Raw genomic sequence first — 19,717 nt, 5'->3', positions numbered from 1 at the left:
CATCGCACTGCTTGCCCGCATATTTGGCGAGTGTTCCATCGTTGACTGGTGCGTTTAATCGGTGTTTACCTCGCGACATCTGATTGGTCAGTGTTATACTTTCGACTCATCCGATAGGTCAGGTGTAGCGAGTGTTTCGTCATTGTAGAATTACCCGAGGCTACGGGTTACGACAGGGAAACGAGAGCAAGAAGGAAGTAGGTTTTTACCGCGTTATGATTAGTCACTGCTTCGCTGTCAACTGAGACGATTATTCGGGTTGCTCACTGTCGACTTACATAGGTGTTGACTGACGTGATTGGGCAGTGTTTAGATGTCGGCTGACACGATTGACCAGTTTTTCTACTCTCGACTGTCCAGATTGGTTCACTGTCGACTGATCTGACTGCCCGGCACTTCACTGTCGGTTGATCTCACGAGTCATGTGCAGCTCACTGTCCACTGATCTGATTGGTCGTTGTTTCACTGCGTACACCGCTGCGTCGTCGCAGCCAGGTGATCCCAAGTGGTCGCTGTCCGTGAACGCGGAAATCGATCGAAGCCGTTGTCTCTCGTGAACCGTGCCCACGACGACGACATTGGGAAAGAGCAACGGGCGGCGGCATCCGTGGGAATCGAGGAAGGAAGCGCCTTGGTCACGCTTCCCTCGTGTCCTTCCACAGGGGCACGCAAATCAGCGGGCAGGACACCGCGCGACGCCGCCGCGGAAAGGGAAAGCAGGTAACAGTCGGAGAAAATTATGCACGAGGGCCGCTCCTCCTCCTGTTGCCTGCCCGAAGCACCGTTTGTCCGCCTTGTCGGCAACTTCCCAAATTAGTGTTTCTTTTTTTCCTCCTGCCACTAAAGCGTCTTCTGACAAAGCGCGCGGCAAAGCCAGAGGGACGTCAGAAGAGAAAGGATGCTGTCCCCTGAGCGGGAATTATATCTATCCGAGATAACCCGCGCGTGCGCGCGTGCGTGCGTACGTGCGTGTGTTTGCTAGCTTGCCATGCCCTGATTATGCAACTGCAACTTCACAGTATCGGTTTTATATGTAACTAATTCTTTCGTCGTCGTCCTCGGGGGAGGTACGAACGCGAGCGCAAGAATTTATTGCAGTGATTTCCTGGCGAGATAGCGGAGGTTCGCGTTTGCGAACCTCCGCTATCTTTCTTGTGGTTACGGGTTTGCGTTGAGAACAGACTCTGTCCCAACGATACAATTACAAAACGAACAAGAGGAACGTTTGATCGAAACCTTCTTTAGTAGCCTCGATGTCGCAGTGCCCGTCGATGACGGCGGGTTTGGCTTCAACAGCGTAGAGCGCGGTACAGCCCTAAAGCGGGATCGACGCAGTTATTGGAGCCTCGAGCGTCGAACTTTGAAGCCTACGTTTGTGCCGCATACGATTCGGCGCTGCGGAACGTTGTCACACATACACAGGCGCATACAGCACAAAAGCAACACGACGTGTTCACGCAGACAGACAGACCCGATGTAAAAGTAGAGTGTCCCTTATGTAGACTGTTTCTGAAAAAGGGCTTCTGGTCGGTGCCATTTTCAAAGCTCGTGCGTATGGAGCGAGCTTTGCTCGCTTTGCGACGCGACGAACACGCGCTGCGTGCGCTGTTGAGATCGCACACCGGGCTGTGTATTTTTGTAAAAATTGAAATGGTGTATAGAAAGAAAGAAATTACGGTCCGCCTTTAATTTCAGTTTACATACAAGCGCGTATGCTCGACCAAGTAATTCATCTCTCAGGGCCATTTTTCAAGCAATATAAACAAAAACGAGATAACGAGCAAAAAAAAAAAAAAAAAAAAAAAATGGCAAACATTCGTAAGGGTTCGCCCGTTTCGGGTCCTCGGAGGGCGCGAAGTAGAAGGGATCTACTTTATGGGACGTCATCTAGGGGATTTTCGTCGAAACCCCGGAGCGGGGATCATATACTTCAACTTTTACGGCTCAAACGGACACGAGTAGCTTAGCTTCTTGGCACCGAGCAAACGTAAACATCGGCTATGTGCGCGAAGAAGTGCGTGCGCGAGGTGAGGATCGCGGCAACGCCCCTTCCGTGCTTCTACTCGATGCCCTCCTTGTTTGTGCGCTCGTCGGTGCTGCCGAGGCGTGACACCGGTCTCCGGCTCTCGCCCGTGCTGCATCCAGATGGCGGTTCGCCCGCTGGGCGGTCAGTTCCCGTGCTGTCGGTGCGTCGCGCTAGGAGGCGACTGCCACCATCCGATCGTAAACACAGATAGAGAGGAAACAACTGCGCGAAGCCTAGTACTAAGAACGAGATATATACGCACACAGACGTAGGCCCGAGCTTTTTTTTTCTCATTATTATCGTCCTGTTTTTCGTCGTTGCGAGCTGCCGTTCGCAAACGGGTCCCCCCCGGAAGCCATAAAGGAAATCTCTCGGGCGCTCAGGTTGGCTCGCGGGGCAAGGCAAGGAACAGCCGGCGCTCGTTTGCTCACGCCGCCGCCGCCGCCGCGAATCGGGCGGCCGTTGCCTTCGGCTTTCGGCGCGTTGCGCAACTGCCGAATTATTTCGAGTAGGCGCTCGCGGCTGCGCGTGCACCTTTGCCGTCTTTTCTCGCCCGTACACCGCGCGGCGTTGTGCGCCCGAGAGAAAGTCGGGGGATGCGAGACATGCGAGCGATCGAGCTTGCACTACGTGCTACGTACGGGCGCGTGTTGCACGTGCGCGCGTGCACCTGCACACGTGCGTCATCTGTACGCACCACCCCTTCCGCTGCTCGTATGTTTTTTTTTTTTTTTTCTTTCAGGGACAACGAACTACGTGTGCGCACCTGTAGGACTGTTTCTCCACCATGCAGCTCGTTTGTGCTCTTGACTTAGCATGTTGCACGTAGTTTGCTACTGCGTATTTTGCGACGGCGAGAGAGGCCGTCGTGTGCTTTGGATTTGGAGTGGAAACACGGAAATGCCGTACGTCAGTCTCAACCGGGTCCCATTTCCTATATACGAGGTTTATCCTCAAGGCCTGTTCACATATGAAGCGGAGCGCTACAAGCAGAGCGCTAACCTCGCGCTAAGCACGTGCTGACGGGAGCGTTCACCAGCTTTGTATCGCACCGTCGAAACTGTTGCTCATGGCAGACGATAAGTAGCTGACGCCACGTGAGCAGCGCTACATAAGCGCTTCGCTGCATGTGAGAACCGACATTTACTGCTCCGAGAGAGCTGCATGCGCGCGTAGAGCTGCGCTTCTATCGTCGAGTTTTCCCCAATGGCGTGTCGAGGCAGCGCGCGAAGTTGCGAACACCGGGCCGAAACTTGAGATTTTTGGCGCACGCCGGGAATTTTTTTATATCGCTGTGGAAAATGTCATGTCACCGCGGGGAGAATTCGGTTGTCTACGGGAACAGTGGAATAGCTCTCCTCATGTTCATTTTTTACAAAAAAAAAAAAAAAAAAAAAAATTGTAATTACTTTTTTTTTATATACCACAAATGCTAAGTGGTGCCACCTGGCTGAACGCAGGGTTCCATGATTCGCAGGATGAAACAATGCGCTCATTAGAAAGGAGAGGAAAGAGGCGTCTCAGTACGAACATAGCTTATCCCAGGTTCGTTTTGCTTTCGCTTCCATCCCCCTCTCCCTAACATTCTCCCCCTCAACACATCCTACATAGCAAGGCCACAGAACTGGGTTTTCCATGTCACCTACAAGGGGCGGGGCGCAGATCGGACACGTGCGCGGCGTCGGTGTTCTGCTGGGATGAGAGCACTCGTGCCCAATCAGCCCCCCGCGCGCTGGCCCCTTGTAGGTGACGTAGCAAATTCAGCGACAACGGCCTTGTTCGCTGTCCGAGAGGCCTTCTTTTCCTTTCTGGTTGAAGGCGTACGCGTAGAGCTGGTAGAGCCAGTAGGGCCCTCCCCCATCAACTCTCGCAGGTTGAGAGGGCCTACTTTTCTCTGCATAAAACGAGAGGTTTCGTATTCTTCCTAAACGCGACTGTTGTGCCCTAAAGACTTTATAAAAGTCTCACGTAGAAGTTAAAAAAAAACGGCTTAAAATATATAGTTTCTTTTTTTTTTTTTTAATTTGTGACAATTACACGCTGTTTTTCTGCTCCTGGTGAATCTGTCAACGTTTCGACACGCGAGGAGTTGCAACAGGAGTGTTCATATGAGTCTGGTATGGCTGTGCCCAGCGTAGATAATAAAAATCAAGGTGATTTCAATCATGATTTAAATCGGACCAGTTTTACTATGATTATTAAAATCAAACCTTTCCCCCCAAAATAATCCCGAGAATAGTTTTAATTTACCGCTTGACTATCATTTGATGCTTTTTGTGCGTTTGTTTTGTACCGAAATCGAAGAATTGTCAAGCAAGAAAGATTTATATCAGGTGAACACGAGCCAAAAAAAAAAGTACTTTTCTGAGCAAATCAGAGCATCGAACTTTCCTTTTACCTTTCACTTTGTTTGCTGTTTACGTAACATCCTGTTTCAAGAAAATCCGAATGCGAAGGACAGGAAAAAAAACCGTGATTTCATATGGCAAGCAAATCAGAACGTGAAAGAAAAACCAAATGAAGCTTTTTAGCTAACTAAAGAAATCAAGTTGTTTTTGTCCTAGTATGGTGGGGGTTACATCAATAAAAAGTTGCCAATTCTGCCTAAGTTCAAAATTTACATTAATTCTTTCCTCTTCTGTGATCGGATTGAATTAATCTATCATGTTTAAAAATACATGTAGTGATAAAGAGGCACTGTTTTTTTTTAGTTCTTTTTTTTTTTAGCTAAAGCAATTATAAGTTTAAAAATGTTTTTTTTTTTTTTTTAAATTTGGTTGTTTGATTTGGAGGTGTCTTGGACAGGCTAAGATGACACATCTCATTGGTGTCGCACCAACCATTCTTACAATGATGTATAACTTCCACACCTTGCTAACACATCACATGCATATTTTGATACCCTGTTTGTAAACTTTCAGATGCACTAGAATGGCTATTGTAAGAGCCAATCATTGTAAAAGGATTACATGTAACGCAAGGTAAGAGTCACAACCACAAGTACCATTCTATCCTCGGTAATCTTTCTTGCGGTTGGGGTCTTTGTACTTGGGAAATGCTTAGGTACTGCTTACCTGGATAAACGGGAAGAAGTTTCTAAAGCAAGTTTGAGATTTTGTGGCAAACCTTAATGATTTTAATGGTGTATGTATTTGACAGACATGGCACCCTTTTTTTCATTAACTTAATTGGCATGTGTCACAGAGGCTTTGGAATGCAAGTAATGTTAAGAAATGTATATACCACTTGGTAGACAGAATACACATTCCTTAACGCTACTTGGTTGTACTATCCAATGAACGCTAAATGCTTGCCAATTGCGTGACAATCCGTTAAACACATTTTTTTCAAAGGATTTGTTGTACACGGCAACTATTTTACTATGACTTTTATGATTATGATTTTTTTCAGTTGAAATTTCGGACTGCCATTTAAAATGCAGCAACAGCTATACGATAGACTAGTGTCAAATGATGAGAGCAGTCAACGGCTGTTGCTGGCAACACTTTTGCAGAGTGATTTTCTCCTTTACTCGGAGAAGGTCTTGAAAGCTTAAAGAAACACTGACCTCCCTCCCTGCCTCCCCAAAGTTTTTTTTTGCCAGGCTATTTTATATGGTGTCAGAAGACTACTCAATCAATATTTTTCTACAGCGTCACATGCATTCTAAATAAAGTAAAAAAACAATACCTCAACTGCTTGAAAGCGGAACTGGACTGGGGAGGAAGAAGAAATATAGTGGAGGAGAGAGTTGCCAAAATCATGTGGCTGTGCATTTTTTTTTTTCAATTAACGTATTCACAACTTGTGAGAAGCGACAAATAATGGGTATCATTTATTTTTTATTTTTTTTATTTTTATATTGAGTCTGTGCCTTCGATGACCCAGGACTTTTATTATATTCGGTGGTTGTGTCTAAACCATAGAAAACGGCACGTGACCACAGAGAAAAGAGTGAGCGCGACTCAGACGGACCAGTTCTTGATCGGTGGTTTTCGGGCGGTAAGAAACCAAATTTCGAGCTGAAAGTTGTATTCCGAGTAGTTGGGCGCTCTCTTGTGTCATGCACAAATAGAAACCTTGACAGGAAATACCCTGTCTTTAAAGAGGCACTGACACCCAAAAGGTCGTAGTGTTGTTTTTGTTTAAAACAATGCAAAATGTAATCACAAAAACACACACACAAAAAAAAAAAGTTAACACGCCCTTGCATTTTTTTTTTTGCATACTTCACTCCTTTTTGTATTTTTGAAATTGTGATGTAATCAGTTAAGAAGTTTAGAAGCGTTGTAAGCGACATTTCTATCATAATTCATAACGGCAACCCACTACTCCCCCCCCCCCCCCCCCCCCCCCCTTTTTTTTGAACTATTGAATATCGATGTCGCCTCCTGGCTTTTTTTCTTTCCTCGGCGGCGCTCGGCTCCTGTAGCTGTGAGGATGATCGGGGAATCGGTACAAGTTCTCTATGTTTGGTAGGCTTACCTCTGGCCTTGGACGTTTTGCTTCGGCTTCGTGTGATGTGACCTCCTGCGGGAAGTTTTGTCGGAACTACACCGCGCCTCAACCGAGGTACCATTTGAAGTTTGAACCGCCCAACGCTCTGAGACGCTTACACTGACCTCACAGTCCTCGTCAACACAGTGTCGAGAACAAATAAAGGACTTGGATCCGAAACCCTCTTGTAGTCCTTCAGAAATTGCAGCTAGCCTGGCCGCCTTCTCTGACACATTCTTTGGGAAACCTGTGCAGCATACTTCCGGTTGTGACTCTCTCGTGGGGCAGCCTTTCACGCAGCACCGGCGCGACATGGCTCCTCGCGTCACTGACTTCGGGAGCCTGTGCACGTCCTCTTCGACCTCATACCGTTTCAAAGAATTAAAGATCGCTGAAAGGGCCCTTAAATAACTTCAAACTCAAAAGCGAGGGGGCAAGCGCGGTTGCGGGAGAACGCGACACTTCTGGTTGGGTCGTTTCGGAGGCGGGAAAAAAACTAGAGTTTCAGGACGACGCAATTTTTGACGTCACTGCGCTGCACTGGTACAGATCATGCGGGAACTTAAAATTCGGCTTTTGGAAATTGTTTTTTTACTTCACAAATACTGAGTTCCCAATCTTCGAATTTTGTGTGTAATGTCAAGGCATTGTTTTCAATTGTTTCAGATAATAATAATAAAAAAAAAATATAAAAGAGAAGATTCGGACCTGTCAGTGCCCCTTTAAAGGGGCCCTGCAACAACTTTTTGACTGATTTTTAATCTGCACCGATGCTGAGCGCACTGAACGTAGTAACTTAAAAAAACTTTTCTTTTCTCAAATTTCGCTGTATTTTAAAAGTTATAAGCAAATTAGAATTACAAAAACAAGCAAAAAATAACGTCCTTCATGACGTCGTAGGTCCTGGCTAGAGTGGCCGTGAACTAGAGGAGGAGTAGTGAGCTCATCGAGCACTCACGGCTGCTGCACTCCGTGTCGACGGCTCGAGAGGGCGCCAATAAAGCACGTGTTGGATAGGCTGTATGAAGTGAGCGGTCAGGGCGGCTCGCATTGCATTTGCTGCACGATTAACGACTAATTCGGCATAACACTTCATTGGCCACAAACGACAGCAAACACGAAGTAAAGATCAGTTCAGAACAGGAGCAACTTTGCACTGCCATACCGCCAAATGGCCAAATCGCCAGCCAAGCCCGCGCCGAAAGCCTTCGGAACGCTCGGAACCGGTCGGGTCCTCGAGCCGGTATACGACCGCAGCGCCGCCGCGTACATCCGGGACCTTTCTACGCACGCCGTTCGTCGGCGCCTCATCCCACTAGCCCTTTCTAGTATACGCCGTTTTTTCCGCCGCTTGGTGGCGGGTTTGTTGACGGGTCTTTTCTTGTTTCCATACTTTAACAACTGCATTTGTTTCTTTTCTGATCTAAATTACCGAACAAAAACTACTTTCATACATAATTAAAACGGTTCGCGACACTTATATTTTGTGTTTCGACTAAAAAAAAAGCTTTTAGCGGCTCTGACCAGTGGTAAGCCCAAGACCAAAGACGTCGCATATCGCACGCACGCTTTCGCCAACGCAGGTCGCCCTCGTAGGTGGAGGAGGTTTCCGCGTCGTCCGGTTACAATATGACACACTGATATTTAGTTACTCTCTCCTTGCCCGCTGGGTTGCCCGAACCCCAAGAGACGTGGAAACCGCAAAAAAGTTAGACGCTTACCGTAATATCCCGAGTCATCGCCCACCCCCCTACCGCCTGAAATTCGTTAAAAAAGTGGGGTGGGCCATGTCTCGGTGGGTGAGCACAAACACTTGAAAAAAAAGCGGGAAAAACCGCCTATTTTTCTCTGCGTATCTAGCGCTGATGCACAAGAGATACATCAAACTCAAAACTCGATTTAGTTTCATTGTTTTATAGAAAAAATGCTCACGAAAGAATATTTTACTATAGCGAAGTCCGTTGCTTGCATACGCGCTAGAAACACCGCCGATCTGCATATAGCGCGAACGTTTGTTCCCTGAAAGAATGTCAATATTATGTTCTCCTAGTTAGTAAAAAAAAGAAAAAGAAAAGTCTACAAGAAAATAGAAAAACCGACCAGGCGCAACGAGCAAGCGAGCAAGCGAGCGAGCGGGCGAGCGGGCCAAAGAAGCGACCAAGAGCAATGCTGGGAAAGCGGGAAAGCCGGCGGTCGCGTTGGCAAATACTTTGGCGTCGGGCGAAGTCGGGCGCCTTGTCAATTGCAAGCTCTTGCGCAACTTGTTTGGTGCGTACATACGTGCGTCCGTCCAGGGCGGGCTATCAATGCACGGTTGGGACGCTCTGCAAACGTCTGTGTAGGACGTTCCAGCAAAGCTTTATTTACGCTTTGGCTTTGCCTAAAATATTGCACAACCGCGGTCGCGACGGGCGGGAAGAAGGAGCGGGTTCGCGGTGACCTTCGGCGGAGACAGACTTTGACCTAACACTCCGCGGTTACGTTAACAAACTCTTATTTTGTTATCTCCATCGTTTTCTTTTCGCACGGATACACGACCACTTTGGGGTCGCTCACGGAGGAAATGCGTAAACAAAAAGAAGTGTCTTTCCCTCCTTCGTTTTACTTTGTCACGGACGTCCTCCAACTGTAAGGTCCGCGACCGCGTCATTCGGGTAGGATGAGTGTTCGCGGATCGCAGAGTCCGCGCTGGGGTATTTGAAGGGGTGGGCGATGACTCGGTGTTTTTTCGGAAATCGATATTGGCCCAAAAAATGGGGTGGGCGATGGCTCGGGGATGGGCGATGACTCGGGATATTACGGTAAATATGATTGCAGGGCCCCTTTAAAGGGATACTACAACGAAATTTCGGCGCTCATTTTTTGGTCTACATGTGCTCAAAAAAGCAGCATCGCATCGAACATACCAATATCTTGTTAAAAAAGTCACGAAAAGGAATTTTAAAACGAATTAAATGATTAGCAAAGAGCACCTGGTGGATGTCGCTAACGCCTCGCTTGTAATGCCCGTCTAGGAACCTTGACAGCTAGTGACGGAGGTGGCAGGAGGAACTCCCCTCTACCCGGGAATGCCTTTTGTGTGTCGCAGAAGTCGCTATTGTCCCCCTACAAGATTACAGAAGATTAACCCGTCACTCAAAATTCGTACAAAAGCAGCCACTTCGGCGGCTGGAACGACTAGGCCATCCTCTCGACGTCAGCCTCGCCGTAGCTTTGCTCGTCTTGAGACGACCTACGTCACGATTGCGTTGGATGTCACGTGGTCTCCGCTGGGCCTTCCCCGAGTGCTTGCCAGAGTGGGCCGTTTTTAACGAAAAATACAGCCACCAGGCTCAAAATACAAATGTGCGATTGTGATTTACGGATATTGTGGATCATATTCAACCTATTTTTGAACACGACGGGAATAATTCAAATTTTGTTGAAGTATCCCTTTAAAGGGCAACTCCGCTCAATCCAAAAATTTTGTGATTATGAGTGATTTCCCATTAAAACTAATAAAAGGCACTACATCATTTGCTCCTCGGAAAATGCCATGTAATTTGTGAAATCTTGCTTTAAACATGAGCAGACACCAAAACCAAAATTCCAACTGCGTCACGCAACATTGGCCTCTGGCCGCCAGAAACATGGCTACCACGTGGTACGAGTGGTCACGTGATCCTCTACCCAACAATGGGCGGGATTGGGGTGGGCCACCGTTGGGGCGGGCATGTGCAAGGTGCGTATCGTTTGCACCACAGTCTTCTCCATGTTTTGGTGTCCGTGATAGCCGATGACATTGGCACAACTGCGACATCAGTCTGCGCACGTAGTGTGAACGGAACTCTTTCGTTTCTCTCGAGTCTTGGTCCATCTCCAGTACTGTGAAAGATAACTACGCTCAACACACTGTTCTGGAAATTTTTGTTGTTGTCTTTCTCGACTTCCACTCTACTCATTGGTTTTAATGTTACCTCCACAGTTAGCTGGGACATTTAAGACTGCGGTTCTTGTTATTTTTCTTCGAGCGGATGGATTCTGTCTCCCGTGCAGCGGGGCGTTGGTGGATCAACAGCGAAGGGGGTGCCTAGAAAAGGCAATGTTTCCCAGGGCAGCAGCTGTTATTGTTGGCCTGGGGAAGGGGGGGGGGGGGGGGGGGGGCATTGACTTATTTTAGGACGCCCCGACCGCCGCGAAGAGGCACCGGTGTGGCAGAAGATGTGCCGCGAATCGCACCCTGCCCAGTGGCGGGTACACCGACGCCAGGCCATGGGCGCCAGGGGAGAGGAACGCCCTTTCAGTCACTACGTCCACTGTGATGGATGGGATACTCAAGCCGAAACAAAATGACTTGCCCTTTCTTCTGCGCCTGGTTATTTTCGGGGTAAAGGATCGAGCGGACCGCGACACTGGCACAAACTCTTAAAGCCGGAAAATGAACTATGTGCCTAAGGCTTGTTCATGCAATTGCGTTCGCTTAGGACCAACTCCCTGTGATCTCTTACGGCGAGAGAACACACTGGCACACTGGCGTCCCCTATGAGGTGACCCTGGAACTGCACTCAACTGGAGCAAAGGTTTTGCAGTGTTTGCAAGATCAAATGTACGCACTATCTATGGGGAAATGGTAATTCGTAACATTGTCAGAAATTTTTCAAACACCCTCCCCCCCCCCAAAAAAAAAAAAAAAAAACAACAGAAAACAACACAATTATGCTCGAAAAAAAAAAAAAAGAAGGTAATATTTTCTTTCTGGAGCCGCCATTTTGGTGCTTAGTGCAGAGAGGGTGCAATTAGTGATTGTTGTTATATTTAGGAAGTGCAACTTCTGCGCTTTACATGTGGTGTCCGAAAGCCCGGGCGATATCGTTTTGCCTTATCGTAAACACTTCTAAGATTTCTGGAGGACGGAAAAGCGTTTCCTGCGATTTCAGAAATGGCTTCAGGCAACTGGCAACAATGATTTTAAGCACCGAGATGGCTAAGTATCATTACTCTAAAGCATAGCTTACTCAGGGGCTCTAATTCTCCCGACTTCTATGGGAGGAGTTCTTTCCTCTCGTGGTTACGTTCTGATGTTGACCTGCATGATAAGAGAAGGAGCACAGCCCACCGTGATTTTTAGATTACAGATCTCTTATGTACATAAATGGTGTGGCAGTTTTCGGCGACACTCACGTTGGGGAAATTGGAATTCGTCTTTGACAACATTGGGCATCTCATATCCTCTAAACCCCTGAAACACCTGCAAAATCATCCTTAGCCTCAATGCCCACAATTATCTGTGTCTTAGATTTTCTGACCGTCTACATACTTTTCGAAGAGAAACGGAACAGTATTATTGTGTCGACATCGACGCTGGCCGGCTGTCGTCATCGCTGACCGAGCGGCCTTCTTCTCCCGCAGTCACCTGACCCAGACCACGACCTGGGAGGACCCCCGCAAGAAGTCCTCGGGGGCGGGTCCCAAACACCACGCCACGCCGCCACCGCCGCCCCACACGGCTGCCCCGGCCGCCTTGCACTTCAAGAACCTGGGGCCTCTTCCCGACGGCTGGGAGCAGGCCACCACAGGCGAGGGGGAGGTGTACTTTATCAACCACATCGAGCGCACCACCAGCTGGTTTGACCCTAGGATACGTAAGTGCCCCATCTGGATCGTTTTGGTGTGGTACTCGAGGTCATTGACAGTCTGGTGCCTGGATTGCATCTTCAACTGGCGTGGTCATTGTCCTGTCTTGCCCACACATCGAAAGTGGCAACAAATGACATTGCAGAAGCCAAAGCGTCATGTTGCTAGATGTCGCATGCGATGGTTCATGATGAGTTTTAGATGGTTAGAACAAAATTTTGCATTTATTTTGTGAAAAATTGATGCTTGGATTGATTAATCATTCCAGACACCTTGTTTATTTGTATTGTTTTCAAAGAGAGGTTTTGAGTGGTACTCGCTCCTTGGAAAGATATTTTTGAGAAAACCTAATGCTAGAATTTTCGGGTCCATTTAGCAGTGTACTTGAAAAAACCAGGTCACAGTTTTGGGCCGTACTGTCTGGATGTGTTGCTTGGAGACACTTTTCTCTTTTGCCATCAAGTATTTAATCATTCAGAAAACAATCACCGTGTTAACTATTAGAATTTTTAGTTTTGCAATAGTTTCATGCAGGGCCTGCTGTATTTATTCTGACATTTTTTTTCTCCTTTTGTCGAACAGCAATTCACCTGCAGAAGCCCCTGTTACAGAACCAAGGCAATGTTCCTGGCATATCGGGGCCATCGCCAAATCAGGTAAATTTCATTTCACAGTAAACAGTTTTATTGAGGGTGTAACGAATCAAAATAAATTTGTAACAATGCTACTTCTACTATAGCGTTGTTGGAATAAACAAAATGGGGGGGGGGGGGGGGGGGGGAGGGGGGAGGGGGGGGAACCAGACTTCGTTAATGCTGCTATACTATTCAGTAACTTACAACTAAAAACTGTCATAACCATGTTTGTTAACATTACCGTAATATCCCGAGAAATGCCACACCCCCGGAAGATAACCAACTCCTATTTTTGACATGATTTGCTTTTTTGTTCTGAAACACCAAAAGATAGCCCACTTCTAGTAATTGCAGGGCCTTTTCCAATGGTGGCTTCGGCAGAAATGGTGTTATCTTATCCAACGAGGGAGACAAGCGAACATTGCTGATTGGGAAGGACTGCGATCACAAGTTTCGAGGTTCACAAAATCTAAAACTAGCATATTTTTCAACTTTTCTTTTATGCCACATTGAAAGTTTACCCACCCCTTGTTTTTGTCCGATTTGCTGTCGATTTTAAGTGGGCTATCTCTCGGGATGTTATGGTAAGTGACTGCACAAAGTTCTTGAAAGGAAATGTATGTTTAACGAGAAAAGAGTCAAAGTACAGGCTAGCTGGTGGAAGTCAACCATTTCGTCGTTTACCCTGAAACTGGGTTTTTTTTTTGAAGAGCAGAAGAACAGAAAAAACAGACAGGTCTCAAGACCTGTCTGTTTTTTCCGTTCTTCTGCTCTTCAAAAATCAAACCCCAGTCTCAGGGTAAACGACGAAATGGTAAACGTATGTTGTTTTTGAACTACGTAGTAATAAAGGCTGTTTCTCTAATTGATGACACTTCCTGGCTGTCTGAGATGCCCATATCTTTCAGCTGTGTCACATAGAACGAATGTCTTACCATTGCCGCCGAGAGAACATGCGTGACATTGACCAACATCTATGACGATGAAAAGAGTATGCCAAGGCTGCTGTAAGAAAAAAGGTCAGGAATAATGAGTTAAAAAAAAATAAAAAATTAACCACTACTTTTGTTAGTGTACCGATCACTGTGGCTCATGCTCCCTGGAGAACTGGACTTCTTTTCCAGTTTATTTATTTATTTATTTATTTATTTATACTGTGAGCCTTTCTGGTGCTCTTACAAAAATGTAAAAGTACACATGAAAAAAAAATTTTTTTTTAATATGTTGCATAAGCAGGAAGGACTTAACTTCAGTAAAGACGCACATGATTCAAAACTAAAACAGCAGCTGCACTAAAGGTAAACATGAATATATATATATATATATATATATATATATATATATATATATATATATAGTATATATATATATAAAAATGCTTTCCAATGTGCCCCATTATCAGCAAAAACAAAGTGCAATAAAAAAGAAGCACACAAACAAACATAAATTTGCAGCAAAGAAACACAGGAATATAAAAAAGAATACTCCTTTCAATACGCCGCATAATGAGCCAAAAAACAACTGCCTTCACGTAAGGCCAAGCTCACCAAGTGCTAATTAAAATAACAAACATAGTATAAATTTTCCGAGTGTCAGATGCCTCCATTTTTGGATTGTCGCCCCCTCTCAACTTGAGAGGCTTGCACTTGGAATCATTTCAGCCTCGTCCTCCCCCTCCGCAGCTGCCTGGGTCCGGCAACCCTGCGGCCATCGGCGGCCCTAACTCCCCCGAATCGATGAACGCCATCTCGGCCGTGGTGGCTGCTACAAGCTCCCTGACCATTCAGCAGCAGCGCCAGCAGAAGCTGCGCCTTCAGCAGCTGCAGATGGAGCGGGAACGCCTCAAGCTTCGTCAGCAGGAGATCCTCCGACAGGTAGGACTGCACACTGCAAGAGGTGCCTGCATGGGACTGTCGCTTACTGTCGTTGCATTGCTGTTTGGGCTGTGACTGGACTGCGCATTTGAGACAAAGCATATTGATACAGGCCGTGCATGACAGAACAGAGATGCGATAGGAAGAGCAATGCAAGTTTGTGCAAAAATGTGCACCAATGGGACCCTTAGTTTTGGGGTAAAAGCCAATATTTTCCTTTATTTACACCCCAATCATGTTTTTTGAAAATCTGGTTAAGCCCAAGTTTTCTCTGGATTAGAAACAAAAATGTTACCAATTTCCCCTTGTTTTTTGCATTGAAAAAGTGTGGAGTTCATTAACAAAACTTTTTGAAACCATGCATAACAGAAGCAATGCAAAATATATTAGAGTAATACTTCCTGTAAAAAGTTATTTCAAATTTTAGCAAGGGAAATTTCACTAAGAGAGCCCTACCCCAGACTACTGAGTGCTGCGCTGGCGTTGCGTGCTTCACAAGCAGAAGCTTTGATGTTAAGAAAACATTCTCTCAGCTAAGATATGTCGGGAGACTGGACAGGTCTACTATCGGGACAGAAATGCTGCGCATGCAGATTATGTATGTCGAGAAAAATTTGCTGAAAATTGAAATGACCAACTGAGCTTCTATATAACACATTTTAGTCCAATTATTTGCATGTTAATGACTTGTTCATGTAAACAAAGACATTTCATTATTAAAACCGATTTTTATTGTTAAATATTGTCATTAATTTTTATATGTACACCTGAAAACCTGAATTACAAAAGTTTCCAGAAAAGAAAAAAGATTTCTCCCCTACTACGAGCTTGGAAAATACCCAATTTTTACCTCCCGATTTAAAAAGGTATATAAAACACAAGAACAAAGGGCCCTATGCATCAGTTGTTGAGTGTTGCCTTGGCGACTTCATAGGCGCATGGATGCCTAGTGAGTGGGTTCATTGCCCAACGAAGCCGCCTATCAACTTAACAAAAACAAAAACTGTCTGTGGTAGGCACTTTGTACATTCCAGAGTTGGCAAAATGTTCAAGTTTTTTGAGTGCCCTAAACCAATCCCCAGTCCTTCACTGGGGCACGAAGCTTTGAGTTTCACATTTCAGCCTCCACAATATGTATGCTTTGTGTCCTCTGGCATGATTCTTTACTCATTTCGGCAGTAATTATAGGTTTGCATTCTAGTAACACAACCATCTTCAAGGCTCATATCATACCTTTGAAAAAGCATGAGTCAACAAAATGAAAACGGGATTATGGGTGCTGGGGGCTTTGGTAAAGTGAAAGTGGAGCAAATTCTGGGTGAATGGTGTCGAAACAGTTGGAGTGCAACAGGGTTACCAGAACAAATGATGTCATAACTCCAGAAGAACATCTAGGGAGAAGGGGTGGCACTGAAAAGAGCACCAGCAAAGTCCTTTCATTTTTGCTTATAGTGCAGGCTTGCTTTTTGTTCTGTAGCTAAGAAAAGGAAATGCCAGGAAGTATGTGGCCACTGGGCAAGTTGCTACCTAGCTTGTAAACATAGGGGAACCTAAACTAGTTTGAACTTAATTAAGGCCGTGCAAATTGAGCAGTGACCGAGATTATTGATATAATCAAAGGATTCGGGCACTGAACCAGCTTGAATCATGCAAACACATCCGGCGATCCAGCAAAGGAAGAAAGCATTGATGAAAATTTTACGCCCAAAAGTAAAACCTGTCAAACGAACATTATCAGGTTGTCTCGACATGAGCCCTAGCTATATATTTGCTACTTTCCAGTTTATCTGGTGTTATATGACACTGGCAAAACAGAAAATATTATTTAAACCGCTATTTCATATAAAAAAGTGATGCAGAAAAAAAAAAATTGGGTTGTAAGGATATTTATACAGCGTGTAGATGGTCTGCCAAGGTGCAGAAGGTGAAGAGCATGTACCCTGTATGTCGCACATGTTTGTACAAGGCAATCGAAAGGAGGTATAATATGCTCCCTTCTTTACTTTTACCCTCACTCTTAGTTGCCATGGCTACCCTTGAAGTGCCACCTTCAGTGGTACTGACAAAGCTAAGCTACGGACATATGAGAAATTCTTGCATATTTTACAAAATTTATGCATCCCGATCCTCTGCTCCGTTTTGCTCAACCTGCCCTTGCTTGCGCTTCTGTTTGTATGCTGGGTGCCGCAATCATACTCGACTGTGTCACACGAAATGTGATAGGCAGGATCACTTAAACTTCGCTTTTTTTGTTGCTCTTTGCAGACGGCATTCCTTGGAAACCCCCGTAATGTGAGTGAATGTGCATCTTCACCCTTTGTTGTCCGCTGACCTAATGCTTGAATTGTTGTCTTGTTTTGTGTTGCTGCAAACATTCCCGGAACAGGGTGGGCTGACTGTTTTGGGTCCCTATGTTTAACTGCTGCTTTTGCTCGTCGGTTAACGGCATGCCAAGAGCACCTGAGCTCCTGTCAATATTCCGTGTCAAAATACTGGAGCTCTACATAAGTACTCTATTTTCTAGAGCTTGTGTGGCATGGCAGATTTGCAAAGTGTTGTGCAAAGATTTGGACTTGTTTGTATCATGCTATCAAGGAAGCTACATTTTTCTTTCACACTATGAAAATAAAGTTCCTGAAACTAGTTACTAGGGAACATTTTTTTTGTGAATGCAGCTAATGCTTGGTTCATAAACCTTGAATTCTTTAAAGCTAATTTCAGGGTCCTTCAGTTTATCTCACGAGAGATTTTTTTTTCTATCAGATTATATCTGTATGTCTGTATCTGGTGTTCAATGAATGTTGAATAACTGCATTCCAATACTGTTCAAATTTCTTTTATAGTAGATAGGTGCTGAAATTCTAAAGCTTACCAGCATCTAATCTTTTATTCCCAGTGCTGTCACATGATATTAGTTTGTAGGAGTGTGTTGAATAAACTCGAGTAATATTTAAGACTAATAAGCTCATCTGTTCAGTGCTTTTAGACATGCTAATACCTTCTCAAATGGATGTGACAAACTAAATGCCTAGTGAAAGTATATTGTAGGCATTCGGGAGCAGTTATATCCAACTTCGTCCCCATTTTGGATGTTTTGACAATGACAACCCTCCATTAATCGAACTGAAGGCTCATTTATAGTCCATCATTTTCGGCGAGTCAGTGTGCAGTGATCAATGTCGGACGTGTTACGTTGGCTAAGTCACATCAGTCAGAAATTTGACCCCGCTTAATCAAACTTGTTTGATGCCACACACTGCCATGCGCCGTCGGAGGACCACGCACAGAGTGTTCTGTGAAAAGCTCGCCGACCGTCGTCCATTTTATCGGGAGGGAGGGCATGTGATGCATCCTGGTCTGGCAGCCAGCGCAGAAACAGAACATGTTCTGCCTCTGCGTCGGCACGGTCATGGTGCGCCGAACACCACTTGTTGCGTCGGTTGTGTTGGATGCCAGATCGTGGAGAGCGGTTTTCGCCAACGCGATGTCGTTGGCGATGTCAAAGCATAAACGAGCGTTTAGCGACAGGATCTCGTGTGGAGCTCGTTCTGGGTGCATGGTTTTGGGCACAGGTGACAAGACTAGGATTGAATAGTTGATGGTTTGGCAGAGACTCATTGTGGCCGGCCCACCGCAGGAGATGCTCCTGAGACGAAACCTGACCGAAGAGATCCTGCCGAGCCCGACCTCGCCCCCCACCAGCGACGGTGGAGTGGGGCCCACGACCGACCCCTTCCTGGGAGGGGACTTCCATTCGCGCCAGGAGAGCGCCGACAGCGGCCTGGGCCTGGGGCCCAACTACTCGCTGCCCCACACCCCGGAGGACTTCCTCTCCAGCATGGATGACAGCATCGACGCTGGCCTCAACGACGGTGAGCTTCCTGCTCTCTTTCGTGGTGTGGTCGCTGTACAACCTTAGCAGCTTTTGCGCCGAGAAACACAGTCTATTCATTGATTCACCCTCTGCCCACAAATGGATTGCCAATCACTTCCAGAGACCCACTGGAAGTCTGTTTCTATGCTCTGCAGTAAAAGAAATGGTGTTAAAACTACTCGTTAGAATGTACTCATACTGTGCCTTGCTGTGAATAAGAGCGGAGACAAGGACTAGCAGACATAGTTGACCGGGAGTCCGTGGAGATGTTTGTTTCGAGTCTCATTTAGTTTGTTATTGTATCTTTTCTTGTTGTATTTTTCTCAATTTTGTCTGAATGTTTTTGCCTATGTTGTAATTTTTTCTGTATTTGTTATTTTTTTGCATTGTAAACCACCTGCAAGAATCTCCTCGTGAGATTGGCAGTGTTCCTAAATAATATTAAAAAACAAATAACGCAAATTCAGATGCACGCACCAAAAGTGCAAGGTCACGGAGCAGTGTCTGCACTTGTTCGGTTTAGCTTGCATGTGCATCTGCATGTGCACGAAAAAACGGCGAATGCCGCGACCTTGCACTTTTGATGCCGTTTGATTGGTGCCATTGGCTCGTAGCGTTGGCTGCATTCCAACTTTGGCTGAAATGAAATGGGGTCAACAGACTGCAGCTCATATTGTTAGATCATTGCAACTTCCTATTTGTTGTAGGAGTGATATCATTTGTGTTGATTTCCCTTCTCTAAAAAAGTTTTTACCGCTCTGCTCCTCGAAATGTCGCCTACCCTGTTTCTCTCATTATCTCTCCACAACGGGTGGGCGTTCTCTCAGAACTTTTCGGTTGGGCTGAGGCGCCCGTGAACCCACATAAGGGAAGCACTCCTTTAGGCTAGAGTAGCAGCTGGAGTAGAGCCACAAGTGGAGAGCCGGCAGTAGAATTATTAAGGTACCTTCGCCTGTACGGATTTCAGCCTCTGGACATTATTGCCGCTGCTGTTTGGATTGACGTGCCTCTTTTGTCCCGCAGACCCGAGCCATCAGAACAGTGAGTTGAGCTTAGACGGACTTCAGGGCACGGGCATTGACATGGGCACCGAGAACATGGACTCGGATGACCTGGTTCCTAGCTTACAGGTGAGAAAGACAATTTGATATGGTCTTATTCGGTAGCTCTGCCACATAATAACGCCTCCTTTATTTAC

The 19,717-nt window shown here is 45.9% G+C and overlaps 1 protein-coding gene across 4 annotated transcripts in view; it reads left to right on the top strand.

Moving 5' to 3' along the window:
- The window catches only part of LOC8033629 (transcriptional coactivator YAP1), a 164,958-nt gene that overhangs the window by 141,408 nt on the left and 3,833 nt on the right, over positions 1-19,717 (top strand). Inside the window, exons 2-7 of one of the 4 annotated variants that reach the window (XM_042294150.1) lie at positions 11,912-12,144; positions 12,719-12,792; positions 14,454-14,645; positions 16,911-16,937; positions 18,283-18,517; positions 19,543-19,649. In XM_042294150.1, the coding sequence (XP_042150084.1) occupies positions 11,912-12,144; positions 12,719-12,792; positions 14,454-14,645; positions 16,911-16,937; positions 18,283-18,517; positions 19,543-19,649 (868 nt within the window). Of the gene's footprint in view, positions 1-11,911; positions 12,145-12,718; positions 12,793-14,432; positions 14,646-16,910; positions 16,938-18,282; positions 18,518-19,542; positions 19,650-19,717 lie in introns of all 4 variants that reach the window. The other 3 variants (XM_042294149.1, XM_042294152.1, XM_042294151.1) reach the window with 3 other exon arrangements.

Source organism: Ixodes scapularis, unplaced genomic scaffold (genome assembly GCF_016920785.2).
Source record: "Ixodes scapularis isolate PalLabHiFi unplaced genomic scaffold, ASM1692078v2 PGA_scaffold5__190_contigs__length_132052651, whole genome shotgun sequence".
In the NCBI taxonomy this organism is placed as follows: Eukaryota; Metazoa; Arthropoda; class Arachnida; order Ixodida; family Ixodidae; genus Ixodes; species Ixodes scapularis.
Note: the sequence above shows the minus strand (reverse complement) of the source record. Positions and strands in the feature narration are given on the sequence as shown.